General features: G+C 35.5%; 2 protein-coding genes and 1 long non-coding RNA gene across 6 annotated transcripts in view; 2 read left to right on the top strand and 1 right to left on the bottom strand.

Moving 5' to 3' along the window:
• The window catches only part of LOC126928936 (calcium uniporter protein, mitochondrial), a 79353-nt gene that overhangs the window by 45927 nt on the left and 14809 nt on the right, over nucleotides 1–18617 (top strand). The gene's annotated exons all lie outside the window — the stretch shown is intronic.
• The window catches only part of LOC126928910 (uncharacterized), a 31163-nt gene that overhangs the window by 12118 nt on the left and 428 nt on the right, over nucleotides 1–18617 (bottom strand). Inside the window, exon 1 of one of the 2 annotated variants that reach the window (XM_050744785.1) lies at nucleotides 15538–15620. The exons of the other annotated variant lie outside the window; for it this stretch is intronic. Within the exon in view, the coding sequence (XP_050600742.1) occupies nucleotides 15538–15605 (68 nt within the window). The 5' untranslated portion in view covers nucleotides 15606–15620. Of the gene's footprint in view, nucleotides 1–15537; nucleotides 15621–18617 lie in introns of those variants that run through there. 2 annotated transcript variants of the gene reach the window in all.
• LOC126928977 (uncharacterized) lies at nucleotides 73–9725 on the top strand. 2 transcript variants are annotated; one of them, XR_007717019.1, is made up of 3 exons: nucleotides 75–5690; nucleotides 5775–8250; nucleotides 8946–9725. It is a non-coding gene; the product is annotated as an uncharacterized LOC126928977 (long non-coding RNA). The 2 variants fall into 2 exon arrangements; XR_007717018.1 differs by having other exon boundaries at nucleotides 73–5690; nucleotides 5775–9725.

Here is an 18617-nt window from a genome sequence, read left to right on the forward strand (position 1 = left end):
TTTAATTGCATTATTTTCCTAAGTACGATAAAACGCTCCAAAATTTTCCGTTTTTATGTCGCAAAAGTAACATAACAAATTTATCTCATTTTTTTTCGGAATCTTCATATGGAAAGAACAAATTGCATATGAATTATTATAAAAATAGAATAATTAGTTGATAAGTAGTATCGGTACTTGCAATGTCAGACGAAGGAAGCTTTCAGGGAAAAGTACGGAAAACACTATAATTTAGGGAAACGAGATCATACTCGATAAGAGAAACGTGAATAGATGTAATATAATATATCTATTATACTCCAGAATGGATGTCTGTTACAAGCATAGCAAAATGACAGCAAGAATTTTAATATCGCCATCCTAATTTATCATCCGTCTGTATTCTCCAATAAATACACAATTAAATAACCGATTAAATTATTCAGAAGATTTTAATGCCTGCGTGGATGAAGCATAACGAACTTCATTCGTAAGTTTCGGTTCGCTAATCCGCGAAGAACTCAAAGTTTGATTCGCATTGATGGGTTTGCGTGAGAGCAAACTTTTCGAGGCTAGTTGAAGGGACGCTTGCACGTTTGAACGAGTTTACGATAGGATCTTCCGTGACGAAGCATCAAATACCAGAGTGGTTCAGGATTTATGAACTGTTAACTGAGCAAATGGAAATGAACGTTGCGCCTTAGAACATCGGCTAATTCGATTACACTTTCTCGCCTGCTTTCTCACCGAGCGCAACATGTCTCCCCTGTTGATTAACACGAGGAATCGGAGTTAGAAACTTTTTAATTGTAGGTGCAACTTGAAATATCTTTCAACACGCTTTTAACTACGGAAAGTGTAAACCTTTCGAATATTTCGAATATTTTAGTGTATCCATTAAGATACTTAATTTTAATATTCTGTTACGATATATAATTACAGAATATCAGTTCAGCAGTTTTTAGCAACTTGTTCGTGTCCAATTTTTGACGCGGTTTAATCTCCTTCGTCTTAATCTGCTTCCTCTACTGGGCAAATATAGCAAATAATATTTTTGTTCATCTAACGAAGATCAATTATCGCCTTACGTTTATCAATTACGAATAACGATGTCGTCCTTTATTTCATATCTAAACATTGACATCCACTTGATAATATAAACATTGCGTTAATCAAATGTCTATTTAGTGTTATTCTTTGCTATTCATAGTTCCATTAATTTATCACTCTAACTGGCCAAGTAGAACGACGATGTTAAATACACGCTGTTGAGAATGTCAAAATAGGAACAAAAATCACAGTTCAATCATCCCGTTGAAAAGATAATAGACATAACTGGGTTAACAGCTATCGCGATGTCGGAAAAACATCTCTACCTATTGACATTCTTTCAACCCCATTTTCCTATCTTAAAGCTTCCAATCAATTTAATCAAAGCGAATTGATAACTCAATCTCGTTCAATGATCATCAAATACATAACCATTGATCACGATTTAAACCGGATGAAGAATTCTTCAATAACGTTCTATACATTCATCTAACGCGTTGACACTGCCTCTTGCCCCCTCATGCTGTATCTATGAACGTATTGGAATCGATACAGGCTTCCGGTTGATCGGGCGTCGATCATTGCACTCGCATGTGGCCACAAAGGGAGGGCCTGAATCTGTATGCCGAGAGAAACGCAGCGGGAATATCTTATGACACAAACCGGAAGAAGTTCCGCGGTCTGAACAGTCGATAGTTCACGTCTGGAAACAACTCGTGTTGTTCGCTTGTTCATGGGTCAAAGAAGTTTGTTCATGCTGTAGAGTGTCGTGAAGATCTTGTAATCATAGTCGTATCTTAACGATCGACTAATTTTGTATGCATCGTTGCAGACGTGTTCGTAGATTTAGTTGGTATTTTGAAAGATTTTATTAAATTTGCAAATGAATTGAGGAGATTCTGGTGGAAAAGGGATTCGTAAAATAAGATGATGGATCGAATACATCGTGTAGGAAGTTTCGATGTTCTAGCTCTTTAAATAAGAACTAAGTTTTGATCGATAGCTATACTGGATCTCGGAGACTTTTATTCCTTTTACATTTAGAAAATAACACGGGCTGTATTTTTTTCAAAGAGTGGCTTGTCAGAATTAATTCTGATATATCGCATGATGTAGAAGTCAATTTCTGGTAGATTCTTCTATCATTTTTTATCTCTTTTCTTAAGAATCTTCTCTTACAGAGTATGACAGCACGTTATAATTTGAAACGACGTTTAGGAAGACTGCTGGGTTATTATAATGTTCCTCTCTGGGATATATCTCATTTTACAACTTATATTTAACTTATCTTTTTTCAGATTTAAATATACTATAGTCGGTAATATTATACTATCAGATTCGTTTGAAAGAAAAAGTCCCTCGCAAAAACGTCAGAGAAGTATTTCAAAAAGTACAAACTCATAATGACTTGACAGTTGTAATATCCTTCCTAGCGATTAGCATTTCTGTTATCCAGTAAATTACCATTCAATTGAATAAGCAATATTTCGCTGCTAAAAAATATCATTCTCGATATTTACAATTTAAAATTCCCAGCTGCTTAATGTCACGCCATTCCACGTGCATACAAACTTGCCACACAAACTATATGGCAAAACCTAACTAATATAACAGACCAGGGAAACCTGTTAAACGTCGAAATACCTTTTTTCCACAGCTATTACTTAAACCATTCCCTATACACAGGAACCTCTAATTACTTCCAACACCGTAGTTCGAGAACTGGTCGTTTGCACGAAAACAATCGAGCTGCAACGGTACTCGAAACTGTTCGATTAACTGCGAAACGAGGGTTGTGCAATAATAGTTCGTTTTTCACGCGTCGTTTCGTTGAGCACAAAGTACGGAAATGTGACAACGATCGATTCCGGAAGATGGAAAGGCTCATTCAACCTTGAAGCAGGCATCGGTATTGGAAAATCGGCGTAATTTAGCAGATCATTAGAGATCACTCGAGTGCGTTGCATCAATAGTGGATCGCAAAGTTTTCTGCATTCGTGGGAAGTTTGTAGATGTTAAAGTGCACGTAATACATTTAATATGCAAATATATGTAAAATAACAGAAGCATAGTGGCACACATTAGTTAAAATTTCTTACTTGTCATTTCGAAGACGAAAAGATCGGATTTTTATCAGCTTCTTTGCCCCGTGTTTCATCTGCTTCGTTCAATTAGCAATATTTGGTTGTGATTTCGTGACGATTGGAATAATATAACTTTACTTAAAAAGTAAAGAGCACGAAGAGCTTCGAATATTTCAATATATTTTGAAAAATGTAAGAAGAAAAAAGGTGAAAAAGAAAGAAAAATGTTAGAGAATGAAACAGTTCTCTACGTAGATTCCATCTCTCTAGTTACGTTCATAAGAATATAAATCCGAATAAGACGAGTCATGAAGACAAAATTACAAGAACCATTGATCTACATTAAGCGCAAAGTTAGCAAATCGACATCATCGTGTCATCAAATTAGCGTCGTACTCCATCGTGCCACAATTTCTCATCTCACGTCTGCAATAAGCGCCTTAATGACCGCGAATTGGCGCTAGTTAACGAAGAAGTATGAAACAACGATAATCGATTAGCGGCGTTGAAGTTTCGACAGAGATAAAAATGTTGCTGGTAAAGCCATTTCTGACGTCAATTCTCCTTCTGGCCGAATGACCTTGATTCAGCGAAAATCTTTCAATGGACAGAATATCGAATGCGCGAATTATATAATTGTCGAGTTGAAAAAATATACACAGAACGAAAGACCATGACTAATATTCTTGTAGGATTAACAGCTTCGAACACGATTAATGGCCACGATATTTACGTACGTATTCCGGATAACCTAGACGCGTCTTACGTAATAGAAAACTGGTTTGTCGAAAATATCGCGAGTGCGTGTGAGTACCTCGTTCCTTTCCATTTCTATGGATCCACAATAAGCTACTCAAAATTCAGGCTAATTACCACGAACGCAGTATTGCAGGCTATTGACCAAACGTGTTACAAAACCTCAGGATAAAACTTTCTTCTTCCTCGTTCAATAAGATATCGAGTGACTGGGAGTATACTTGACGGAACGAGTAGAAGGAAGTTGTAAAAATTGGAAGCGAAAGAAGAAGTAGGAATAATTATATTGGGTGGACTAACTTTTTCTTTAAAAGTAGTGTTTTGAAGAGATTGAATAAATTATTTTTACTCGCTGAAATGTTAGTTTCCAAGGTGCCAATTTAAATGGATGTAAATGTAATAATCGAAAATGAATAGATGTAAAGGACGTAGAGGGAAGCTATACAAATTGGAAGAAGCGCGAATAGCAATACCGAAGGGGATGATACTTTTTTGGAGACTAATATTTTAGGATATCAATTTCAAGGATTTAAATTTAAACAGACGCAAAAAAAAAGCGAATGGGGAGAGAATTAGTATAGTAGGGTAATTGAAATGGGTTTGACTGATTTTCAAGAGACCTAGTTACTTTGATCGACTACTTTCGCTCACTAGAGAAATGTCACAGTAATTGGAGCTCTTGAATATCAGTTACATTTTCAACTACCTTACAATGTAACAACTTCTGCCATTCACTTTTCAAATTTATCCTTAAAAAAATTGATAGCTTCCACCAAGATTAATCAAGTGCAGATTTTCAATAAATTGAGAAACTCCTAACAAAAACACTCTTGTCAAATTTGTCAACCCTTTGGATAAACGTTCTAACAGTCAGAACAAAGATTCACAAAGACAGCTCTTTTATTACAAATCCTTGGTTTTTCCTCGGCAAACCTCTTTCACTTATATCACTTAACAAAATATCTCGATTATATCTCAAAAATACCATCTATTCTTTTAAACACAGAAATATCTCATTCTCTTACCCGTTTATTCTTCTACTTGACAAATTCTCTTCACAACATCAGATTCTTCGATTCCCCAGAACAACAACGATCCTAATCTATGAACCGAGGAAGAGACACTCGCGACAACTCTCAAATAGCAAAACACTCGAGGTAAATCGAGTCCCAGAGTAAATTATCGGACGTTCCTACTCTCCACGATCTAAGATCGATCTTTGAGCGATCTACGTACAAACGTACCGGCTTCTCACTTTCTCGTTCGCGGATCGACTGGCGGATATCGTTGTCGTACCTGGCCGACCGATCGCCACTGTGCACCTGTTCCCTCGACAGGACAACGTGTCTCCGTTCGAATTGTCTACTCGTAGTGGGAGTAGAGTGTACACCGTACACCTTAGCCTTAAAGTATGACGTCATTGATCCGTTGACTCGGAAGCGAGACAAGTTACGAAACCTAACCATGGAATCGCTATCGATTTTTCGCGCCGATCGGTAATCTTCATCCTTGTGCGACGAAAATAGGGTTTCCATGGAAAATCGTTGTATGAATGAACGTGCATAGGAAGGAGGAAATTATGTAACGTAGCTCTAACGATCGACTTTTCGCGACGACCTTCGAGCTTTTACAATAACATGGAAAATTTCGGTAAATTCTGGAGAATTAATCGACTATCGAACACGAAGAGGAGAAAATTGTGAAACGTAGTTTTTACCTATTCTGAGATGTAATTTACCTCGGGGTAAAAGTCTGTAATGAGTTTCATCTGGAAACTGCGAGTTGATTTACTCACACCGTTGGTCTCTTCCTATTTGTTCGGTAAGTTGACAGATTGTAATTTCTCCTGGATAACAGGATAATAAGATTTTGTGGGAAATTTACTGAAAGATACATTTTTTTAAGAGAAGAAATTGTCCCCGTAGTTTAAGGGATGTTTGAAATTAAAGTAACGAGATCAGAGCAGAAGTTGATAACATCACGTGAAAACATTGAGAGGAAAAGCATTGTTAGTAACCTTCTTTTACGTGCTATTATTTCTTGTCGCTCTGTTTGAATTTTCATGCACTTTGCGAAAAAATACTTTGTGGAAAGATAAAAAACTGTGGATAATTCTTGACTAACTTCAAAGAATAATTAACTGTGGAGATTAGTCAAATGTGAAGGTAAATCGCGAGGCATTGGGTGGAAGACAAGTAGTGCTCTTCGAGGTTTCCACTCTCTGGGGATTACAAAGAGATGAACGATCCTCGACAACTCTCCAACAAACGTATTTCGAGCCCATCTGATATCCAATTGCAGGTCATTTGTGCCTACATCCTCGACATTTATCAACACCAGTTTGTTGAAAGTTAATTTATCGTATCAAACTACTCCTTGATGGAAGATCTGAGCCAAAGTGCAGACTACTCAATGGCCATTCAATACTACTCACTTTCTCCAAAATAATCCCTAATGGCTGGCTGACTATTAGGAACGTTTCTAAGGGTTGCTTCCTGCTTTCAATTACTATTTCTATAGGCAGGGTCTCTCTTGGATCAATGGTGGCAAATAATCTATCATTGAACGAGTATCTCCCTTTGAATGTTGTGATGTGGAAAATTTCTCCGTATTGAAGGAAGCACTTCTTCTACGAGAAGAATTTCTAACAGTGAGAAGATTGAACTGAACGTTTCCGGAACTGAATAATTCTTTAAGAATAAAGAAGAATGGAAGAACATTGGAAAAATTTCAAATTAAGGGTGTTAAGACGGAGGAGTTGTGGCAGGGAAAAGATTATAGAAGAGCATAACGAAAATTGCAATGATAAGGAATCGTTTAAGTATTTCTCGTAAAAAAAGAGTTTAAAAAAAATAACGCAAAAATATCAAGATTAATAATAACAAGTAAAAACTGTATGAAAGATGTAAAAGTTAAATTGTAGCAATAAAGAAAACAGTGTAAAGGTGATAAAAATAATTTGATGATATAAAAGCATCATGGTGCCAAAAAATAAGCTGTTTACCTACAACGAATAGTACAAAACCATTAAAAAAGATATACTAGCAATTCTACTAACAAGCGATGCCATAAAATAAAGGAAAGATTACGTAAATATATACATGTATATATATATACAAACATATGATAATGATGACATCCTTCGAATTCTTCGAATATCCTAAGATTTTAAGCTAGAAATCTGGAAAATTGCAGCATTATGCTATCAACGTATCTAATTGCTGATGTAAACTATTTCTAAGAATTACTCTTTCTCTCTTGTTAAGTGACTTTTATTTCGTGTCAGAGCGTTTAACATATAATAGACCCTTCCGTAATTATCGAAAAAGAAAACAAACGCCCCCGCAGGACAATGGATGAACGTTATTATTCCGAGCATCGAGGATGACGTGTCAGGGGCGCCTACAACAATGCCCAATGTCAAAGACCGCAATAAGACTCGAAGGTTTCCTGCTAGATACGATCGTAGTCGTAAAATCCGAGGGTCAAGTGGCAATGACCCTGTACCATATTTTACCAGAATTTGGCAAGGCCCAACCTAACGCGTTCAAACAAATGAAACCGAAAGGTGAATTGCTTAGGTGGGATTGTAAATGATATAACTGACATTGATGAAGATTTTCGAATTATATAAGCAGAGAATATACACTACTAATAATTTTAAATCATTTTGTTAATTTCGCTTATGATGTGTTATTAACTTTGAAATTAATTCTGCAACCATCGATAATATTTTTTTTTTATTACAATAAATTTAAAATCTATGGTAGGTTTTTTTCAATTCATAAGGTTCTGTGAAACACGTAATCATACCACAAGTATGTATCGTTTATCATTTAAATTCCGCAATAAGTAAAATTTCGTAACACGAACGGATCGCCTGTCTTTCAATGAATTTTGAGAAAAGTCTTCAACTTGCGATGCAATATTATTGTACGTAATATTTGAACGATTATTACAACGGAAATCGAAGATTATAAATATCGAACATGAAATAGTTAGATCATTATGCCACGTGCGTCTTAGTTCGATGATACTGCAAGATCTATAAAATCTCACAGATAGAAGCGTATTGCGAATATAAGTCTGGTCTCTAATGATTACCTGACTTCTCGAGCGATTTTTAAATCGCACTTTATCCCACCGCGTGACTTTATCGTTAACGCGAGAATCATTAAAAACAGCAAAAAGGTGTGCAATCAATGAAAAAAGAGGACGACAAAGAGCATAATGTAGAATTCCCGGAACTGGCAAAGTTCAACTCGGATAAAACATCGACGAATAATATTCTCGTTGAGGAGAAAAATTAGAAGCTGCACAATATTTTCTGAACGTGATGTATGCTAATAACGTTAAATTGCAGTGTCAATTACAAGCAGACGTAAGTAAATCATGCACGTGACACGTGTAGCTATATTCTCTTCAGAACGCATCACATTACACAAATAGACGCGCTTTGAGCTAAATTCTATTTACATGAACATCACATGAATCCGCAGTTTCCATTAAAACAGACAGAAAACAAACAGATGTAATCTCGTATGTGTACCGTATCTTTCCACTTTTTCTCATAAATATGTAAATATTTTCTAATTATATATATATCCTTGCCTGTCACACTGTACTGGTCCTTGTGCATTGTTCCATGCTGAATTTTAATCCGTAATCAGAGTGCCTCAACTCTAAATAATTCAGTCCCCTGATAGAGGAATGTCGAAGCTACCAATATGATGATTTCAAGGACTACGAATGTAAAGAATTACAAAAAACATATTCGGTCATTATTTCCTACAATCTATTCTGTTTACCAACATTGTACGTCTAATACAAATAATTTTCTTGTAAAATTCCAAATAGTTTTTCACTTTCACTTTCATACGACTTGCGTTACTTTTCAAATACGAAATCTTACAAGATAGAAACAAATTCATTACTTATTCGAATTCAGCATAAGAAAATACCTTAATCCTCAAATGACAAAGAACCAAAGATACTTTCTAAACTATAGCATAACAATTAGTTATCATTTCTCTCTCGCCAACTAAATTACAAGCGTTTGCTTCACTACGTCCCCAGAAATATCGTGCCGGTGGTCAAAGTTCCTGTAACTCACGAAAATGGAACATAAAGAACGCATAGTTTCATCGTTATAAAATCTCACGATGCACGGTATTCCCATAGAACAACATTTGGATCTCTTTTTCGTTTTCCGTGTAATCCCCGGAAGATTTAAGGAAATGTCACCGTGTCAAGGTAAAATGACACCGAACAGAACCAACCCGCTTTATATCCGGCAAGTGCAGGAGTTAATTTTTCCACGAGCCCGCCTGAGACGAATTAAAAATCCAACGACTGTTTTATCGGGATTATTCGACCGTGACACAGTGTCCAACGTCTGTCTCAGACGTCAGCCGTCCGGTTTCAATATTTCAATTGAACCTGTCTTGTATTGTAATGTCGGTGTAGAAAAGGTTTGCAACGCGTCGAAAAGACACGTTAGCAGAGCGTTTTAAATATTCATGCGGCTTTATCCGTTTCTTCAGTTTCAGGGAAAAAAAAGAAGATAAATTAGTCGTTGGTCGATGAAATCGATAGTGTATAACCCTCGAACGAGCTATTTCGAGGAAGGATAGCTGAATAGCGTAATTACTCTCGATAGTGTCAATTGCCAGTAGAGTAAACCACGAGTAATTAATTATCGAGAAACTTTAATGAAAACTTTAATGTCTTCTCGAAGATATGAAAATTAAGTGCAGATAAATACTTCTTGAAGTATGTATTTGTGCAAATTCGTGTTTTTGCACGAATAGTGCAAAAGTGATAAAGGAATTTGAATAAAAATAATTATTATTTACATATGTATTTTAATTTTTTTTATGTTCTTGCATTTTTACGCGTCCTTTTGTTCATTTTTGCATATTTACACGTGCCATAAATTCATAAACAGGCGCGGTACAACTGTACGTATATTGCATCATATTTCTATAAAATTTTGGCGAAAATCAATATTTATCTTCCTGTAAGACTAATAATTTTTTACGCGGTCATAAGAATTATTATCACTCTTGTTATTTGAAAAGATATTCGCACCATTCTCATAAAATAAATCTTAATAATATAGCTGTAGTCCCAATAGACAACAATGATTTTTAAACAAATTTCGTGAATAAATTTTCCACGAAATATATAGACCACGGCCCAAAATTTTATTTATTCGTCATTGTAGCGATAATATTAAATAATTACGATTTGCTGCACAACCATCAAATATTGATAATCAATATCGTATTCAAAAGTCCTTTTGGAATATTTACGATTATAAGAGATTTATTTACCAATTTTATAAGGAGTTATATGTTTGAACGGACATTTTCACAAATTTTTAATGAAATTTTTTATTTGATTTTTAAATAAATCGTAGAGAGATCTAACAAGACTGAAACGAAGTTCTTTGTACGTTTGATGGCGAAGAACACATTCCACGAGGAATCTCGTTTTTCGTTTCGTGTTCAACGAGTTGTGAACGCAATGTCACGTGAGACCACGAAGAAAGTGACCATGGCGCTTGGCCTAGGTACCACTTACACCCGAGTCACCTGGATATGCACGACACGATACTTTCCTAACGATCGACCAGCTTTTATTTTGCCCCTTTCCTCTTAGCTCGCGTTTCACGTGTCGCTCGTTTTTCCTCCTGGACATTTTTATGCTATTACGCGAACTACCAGCGGAAAAGTAAACGCGAACATTAATGATCATCCGATTCTTATAGATTTCCATTGAATATTTTATCGGTCTATTTTTATCTGTCTAACGGTGTCTATTTCCTTTCTTTTATATCAGCTATAAGCTATATCTTTTATTAACGTGAGCTTAGTTAACCTTTTCAAAATGTAATCAACAAGATTTCTATAAGCTGAAGAGAATTTTTTATCAATTATTATTGGCAATAGAAATAAACCTTTTTTTGGCATGTTTGTAGAGAAGATACAATTCCCTATAGTTTAAAATTAATTTGTCGTTTGTTACAATATGAACCTTTTTTCATTTATCATAGATACTATAAGGGAGTAGATACGCAAAATTTCGCATCGAATACTTGTACAACATCAAACGTGAACAATTTAAAGACGAATTCCACTGTTCTGTTTCATTTTTTCGTGAAAGGAACAGTAGGATAAAAACACGATAAATTTCTCACAAGGAATGTTACATCTATGCCAATCATCGTACTTGAAGTTCTCTTGTTTTAAGCGAATGGAAGGAAAATACGAGAGAATCTCCATTACGGCGAAACACATTTTGAAAAGCGGGATTAACGAACGTGAAATTGCGGTCTGTTTAGAGAAACGTTCCTGATAAAAGGATGAACATGTACCAATGTTCATGACAAAAAGCACTACACATGCACCTTAACGACGCAGCATTCATCCACCACGTTAAACGATGTGTGTGCTGCACGCTTTCTCTGACGACTTAATGCGTTACCTGCGTTTTCGTGTGCTTCCTGATCGAAAAAACGATGATCGATGGTAAATATACTATGGAGAAGAAATTCGAGGAAATACGAGGACAGTAATTTCTGTCGCTTCGATGAAAAAACGTATATACTATGAAAATTTAAAGATTGAAAAAAGAAAAATATTTACAAAAAGATACCTTATTGAAGGATGTATGACAAAATTCTGAAAAATATTTCCAGGGAAAATACTCGACGTTGTTCGTGATTCGTGGCTGATCCTCGACTGGAGAAACAAGTAAAAAAATTGCTATTTAATTTCATCCCCTCTTTTCCACCCTTCACGATGAATCACGTAGTTACCAAGGATACCATTTCGTCCCCGTACGAAACAATAGCGCAATCCCGTGTGAACCAGAGTAGCAACTCCCTCAATTTGTTCGCCAGGAAACGCTTGAATCACCTGGAATCGAGGTGGAATGATTCACATTGTTAAATCATAACTCGCATACTGAATACTTTGTCAACAATGAATTCTATAGAAATGTCAAAAATAGAAAAAACTGATATTACCGATCATATTTATTATTTGCTATTTAATACCAAAGCTACTAAAATATGAAACCAAAAATTGTACCAAGTAAATAAAAAAAAGAAGAGAATTATATATTGCAAGGAGAAGAACGAGCTTTCATCCATATATTTTACGAAGAATCATTGAAATTCTCAGAAGTTCATCGTTGTGAATTCATGAAACTTCGATGAAAAATTAAATACTGACACGCGCGATATCTCATGACAAATATTTCCCAAATTATCACGAAAGTAAAAATTGCTCAATATAAATGAAAAATTCTGATAATGTTTTCACTTGACCAATTTATAAAACCATTGTGATCAATTTTTGCTTTCTATAAATTGAGAAATAAGCTATGTTTTGACAGAACGACATAAAACTCTCTAGTCGAGGCGATTTTTCCCATGTTGTATAAGTAATCGATAATTTAAACTTCATTACCATGGAAAACGAGAGAAATTAAATTCGTGAAAGTGATAAGTAACTCGAGCAGTACCTGTAATTCGAACCAGGGTCGTTGACGTGTCGGAACCAATCTTTACAGTCACTTTCGATAGAAGGATCGAGCACCGGAAGAGACCCAAATGGAGGCTGCGGTTCGCGAACCGCGATCTGGAAAATTTCCTCGAGGCTGCGATCGTTTATCGCGAGACACGAACTTTCCGTGATTCTGGTATGTCACGCTCGGTTATGTAAAATTATTTATGCTACATACATGTAATTTTGTTATCTTTATTTCGACCAAGGAATCGAACTCCTTGATATCCTACTGTGTTATCATACGTTATTCCTTTTAACATCTTTCCTATATTAAAATTTTCAAACAGCAGTTTCTCGAAAACAAGAGACGATCTCTGGAACGAAGAAACTTTATTCTTAGTTTCCGAGTCATATTTGTATACAGAATAATATTTTCATAACATCCAATTGTAACATCCTGTCCATTTGAAACACTCTCTACCTATATTCTAATTTTTCTATACAATTCTCTTTTTCTCTTTCAATATAATCTCCTACTAATGAAGCTGTTTGTATCTTGCACCATTAAAGTCAAATTAAAAATTATCCATTAGAAATTCTCTACAGATCTTCTGCAGATTCTCTCTTTTTAGAGATTTTCCGTAGCAGTTAAATCTTGCGTCTTACGTACATTGAGAAATAGCGGTGCAAGCAAGATAGGAGATTATGCAAATATATTGGAGAACGAGCAGACACGGTTAAAGCACCGGTTCATCTGAGCAGTCACGTGAAAGGGGAACGATAAAACTGTTTCTTCTACTGCGTATGCATATCGAGCTTTAACGATGGTGAAGGGGTAAAAGTTAGGGGAGAAAAGACGCGTAAAACTACAATGCGTGGAAAGGAACGAGAATAGCCTGTTCGACGCAATCAAGGGATCGTATCCGATGGAGGAACTGCTCTTACCTAATGTGGACATCAATTTTAATATTTCCACGCTTCGAGGCTCGCTGCCTCCTTTACGTAACTTTTCGTGCTCGCTAAACTTAAAAAAAAAAGAGAACAAAAAAGAAGAATACATACGTGCGTGTAACGATTCTATTATTATGTAAGAGGAAATCTTCAACGAGGTTGACCACAAATTGATCGTAAATCAATTTGATGGACGTCGAAGTCTATCGACTGTCACGAGATCGATTTTAGATAAAATCTTAGGGTTTCGTGACTTAACAGGTTATCCAGAAAATTCGTATTGATTTTTCAATAAGCAAGGAAACTATATATTAACCAAGTACATTAAATGAAAAGAAGAGTTCCTTGCTAGAAAAATTTTTAATATTCTTAACTCTTTGCAACCTAACAATATTCGATGTTTTATCCCAATTAAATTTTATTCTTTTGGAAGAAGAATGAACATGAAGAGATAATTTTTTATACTTTATATGTGAATTCTACACATATATTCATTGATTTTTAAAGGATTAATCATTATGGCGAGTCGCTTATAGCACGTAATGGTGAATCGTATCTAAGATCGTGATCTTTGCAAATACAAATATGGAAAAGAAGTAATGTCATTGTACGTAAAGAGATATCAAGTGGAGAGTGTCGCAGTTTTTGTTAAATAAAATGGAAAGTAGCATTAGTTGCTCGTCGTCGCGTGATTCCTCCTAACTTCGGAAAGGTCAGGAAGCAGAGCCACCATAGCGACAGCGGCAGCGGATGTTGCACAATGAGGGCCATGTTCCTGTTCTCACAAAAGAATTTCATACGAGCCGATGACGGTTCGAAGAGAAGCCAAGCTTTTGGTTAAAACGGTGGTATACTTTCACGTTGCTTTTCATTGGATATGACGGAATTTTTTATCGGAGAAAAATTTTCTTTGTTCTCTCTACCTCGACGAAATGTTTAAACAGAGAAAATCTACAAGAGTAAATATAGATTAGGAAAAATCTATGGAAAATTTAAACTTAATGATTGTAATTTGCAAAGTCGTTTGTAATAGAGTTTCTAATTACAAAAGCATTCGATTGTAAAATAAATTCTGTTCTCTTTATGAATAATAATGTCGCACCATTAAAATAGTAATATAATGTGGACTGTTGCCTATGAAACGAAAGAAACTTCTCAAAATATCTCGTGAAATATATAATCAAATTGAGTTTCATCTTTCGGTTAGAAAAATGTGTTTTCTTCCCTGCTGGAAATAATTGTTCCACCAATATAAAAATCCTTGCTTCCGTCAATGTTTTTCCCTAAACTCACATACATTTCCCATTTTCACCTGATGATATCTCTCGATCGACATACCACGATCTTACTTCCAACTAATCGTTTTCACGATTCACGCTCGTTAACGCGATTTCTAACAAAACTATCTTCCAACTCCCATGCACATCGCCAACAGAAACGAAATTAGTAATATCGCTGTCTATCTACGATGTAATTAGATATTTTGAAGTAATTAGATTAAAAAATTATTTTGTAACCCAATACACGTAAAGGACCAAGGGAAAATGAATTCATTTTATAGAAGACGTTCATACGTCTACGTTCACGATAAATCTGGCATAAAAGTTGGTTATTCTAGCAGAAGAACGTTCGCTGTTACAATCTTTATCACATTTCAAACGTATGACGCACGAAAATTAAATGTCGCATGGATGTAAGTTTTCTTCTTATAATCACACAAAGAAATACGATTTATCAATTACATACTAACGTCAACCGTTACCTTCAACTACGCAATCGTCATATTTAATGCAAATTAACAAGAATAAAATTACTATGAAAGTTATCCTTTGATACATACAAATGAGATTGTTCGAACTAACATTCTACGTTCCAATTTCTAATAATAGGAAAACACAAGCGTAAATCTTCATCTTCTCAAACGACAGAATTAACCTTCGTAAAAGGAATCAAACGTGTAAATGGCTTAGAGAGACGATACATGCGATAAAATCTCTAATCCGTAGAATGGTAACTAAGCTTGTGAATAAAGCTGAACCTTGATAGGAAATCTCACATTTCAAACATTTCACACGTTCGAACACATTGCTATACCTTCTTGAGAGATTTTAACAAAGTCCTCTACAAAAGTACGGTATTTTTTGAAAACAAAGAACACTCACTCCGTTTTTTTCACTAAATTACTCAAATATAGATAGTACCTGGCGTTTCCAGCGTTCTCCACGAATTCCATCGTCACCTGACAGTAAACGATCTTCACCGCGAACATGGTGCACCGGCATCGTTCACGTCCACGGAACAACGTCGTTCAGCGTCGGTTTCGATCGCGTTTTCAGAACATAAATGAATGTTTCCAGGCGAGGTACCCGAGCGAATTTCGACGTACGCCTGTCGCAGGCCCTTTGTCCTGCACGCAAGTGCGTGCACATCAGGTGAAACGGACAGAGACGCGCGTCAAAGCGGATGTCCGGTATGTTCCGCTGTGCCGGCCTCTCTTCCCTCATTCTGTCGATCGCTCTTTCGATTGCATCGACCATCGCGTCGCGAACCGACCAGGCTAATTAACCATTCGACGCGCGTTTGTTGAATTTCGCTCGATTCCCGATTTTTCTGTCGTTATCGTTTCGCGATAGTCGAGGGCGGAAAATGGAAAAAATCGACGTGCATACCTATATCGCGTGAAACGTGATTCAAGACCTCTTTGTGTTTGCAGATTGTTTCAGGCAGATGGTAATTGAATTTATAAGAGAATGTGATAGGTATTAACGATTGAAAGACTAATTGCGTCACATTGAGTGCAAAGATTATTTGTTTCGCTGGAAAATTTTATCGCTAATGCGATACTAATTATTGGCGAGCTTTTTGCTTTCAATGGAAGACAAGCGTTTTTCTATGTCTAATTTCAAAATTATAACAAATTATAGATTATTTCCCGACGATTATTTATACTAGAATTTCTTTTTTTTTTTTAATGAGAGAAAGAAAACTTCGATGATTCTGAAATTAACGTAGATTACATGTGTTTTACGTATATGATGAGCTTAACAAGCATCTATGTTTATGTTAGAAAAGTTTAAACAATTAAGTGTATAATATTTAATATGTAATATTTTAATCATTTTCCATTATTTGTTATATAATTATAAGAAGGAACTCCTTGAATTTGCTGAATATTTTTCTCATTTTTACTTCTCCTCCTGACGATATAATGAGGAATAAGGTAATTTATTTCACTCGTACCAGATGTAACTGAACCAATTACCTTTTATAAAATCAGAAATATTTCTGAACGATGAATTAACTTTGCTTTCGTTATAGGGTTCAAAAAAAGTTGATTAATATGATTTCTCATTGCTCAGAAAGAGCGTTTCGATGTTACTCGTTTTCAATTGCTTTAACGAGAGCGCTTTCGTCTGCCTGTTGAAAATGTTTTCCTGATACAAAATGTGTATATGAAACCGAAGGAAGTACCTGTAGTAATTATACTGGAAACTACTGTCCGGAACGACGATTTGCTTTTCATTACACCCGGCTTTATTAATCAATGCCACGGTTCGAAATTTCTACAAAATAGCTGCTCTCCAACGCAGATTCGTCTTGAATCGATTATACGTATATATTGACGAATTTACTGCATTTCCTATTTACATAAGACCTTAATTCAATGAAACGTACAATACTAAATTGGAAATAAAGGCGAAATTCCAGTAAACAGTTGGCAAACTCGTTAGTGGAATCGCGAACAAGAAGATAGAATTTCTCGAGTTTCTAGAAGCGCTTAATTAGCGGAACTATGACAAGCGTGCAATTTATTAAATAAGATAAATCCACTCAAACGAACAATATTGAAAATTTCCATGCAAATTTCGTTAGTCACGTATACTTAACATAAAATGAAGATATAATTTCTCGAGAATCGTATGAACTAGTTTATAAATAATAATGAATTTAAGAATCATTTAATCTCGACTAATCACGGCAAAATTCATTTCCTACACTGTAAATTTTCAAGCAAGATAATCTACGTTTCATTAGTGCGAACTAATTCGGATAATGTAGGTGTGGATAAGAAAATTGTGATAACTGCAAATGAGAAGACAATGAAACTTTATATGTGAAATTATATCATCTTTCCTACTAAAACTTCTCTCTCTGGACGATTTTCAAATTTCGCGCGGCGACGAGCGCGGTAATAACGCGCAATTTCGTAGTGAATGCGCATGCTCTGGAAAATAGTTGCATAGAAGTAATCAAATAAAGTATCGATCATTATGAAATTCTACCACGTTACTTTCTAAAGAATCCAATCTTTTCTCTCCCCAAAATTACATTCTGTATTTTCTATTTTGTACACCATGTTATCAAAGAAAAGAATATACATGAACTTAGATCGTCGTACCGAATGATCCTTTGTTGAAACTTTTCCTGAAACAAGAGATCTTTTTTCATATCTCGAAACAGGCATAGTTTTAACAAATTTTACTTTATTTACTAAATATGTACTCTTGCACGATTTAATTAATATTATTAATGAAATTTTACGAGCTACAAGTTATTAGTGTTAACAAATTCTCTTACATAACAGTAACAAGCTTCCTAATAATAAGTAATATAAAAAATGAAATTTTACAAGTAAATTTTGCAGATTATAAGCCATCCGGTTATCCTTTTTAACCTAAATAAAAACTTGTAACGAAGAAGTTTATAATCTACAATTTGTTTCATTTCAATCGATCGATGTTATTGGTCGATAAGTTGTTGTGCAAGAGGGTCCTAATATATCCTAATATTTATGAGAGTAAAACACGATGAAAGCGGGAACGTTCAAAAACCGAGACGCGAACGCGCGCAAGGTCTCAAAGAGAATGTCGTAATTAGACCACGACCGCGCTAATAAGCGCAGTCTGACCGTGTCGAAATTCCACTAATTAACAATTAATCGTCCACTAATCATAAGATAGTATCTCATTCGAACGGTTTCAAACAAAAGCGGTGTACGGTTTTTCTCGTCAGCGAAGAGTTTCCTAAAAGGGTTCCAACTCGGAAACTGCGGCGTATACCTCCGTATAATTCGTTGTGGCATTCCTCGTGCTTAAGCAACGAACGATACAACGATCCCGAGGAATAATGAAAGATAACCAGGGAATAGATTAATATCATCGTCAGCCATCACTATATACTGTATAGTTTCTGCTCTGATATTTATGCACCGTAGAGAAGTTCCAGGCGATTTTTCGAGTTCATTAAAAATCTGGGCCAGCGTAGTTGCCCCTCTAATACC

The sequence above is a fragment of the Bombus affinis genome, chromosome 2 (assembly GCF_024516045.1).
Source record: "Bombus affinis isolate iyBomAffi1 chromosome 2, iyBomAffi1.2, whole genome shotgun sequence".
NCBI classification, from domain to species: Eukaryota; Metazoa; Arthropoda; class Insecta; order Hymenoptera; family Apidae; genus Bombus; species Bombus affinis.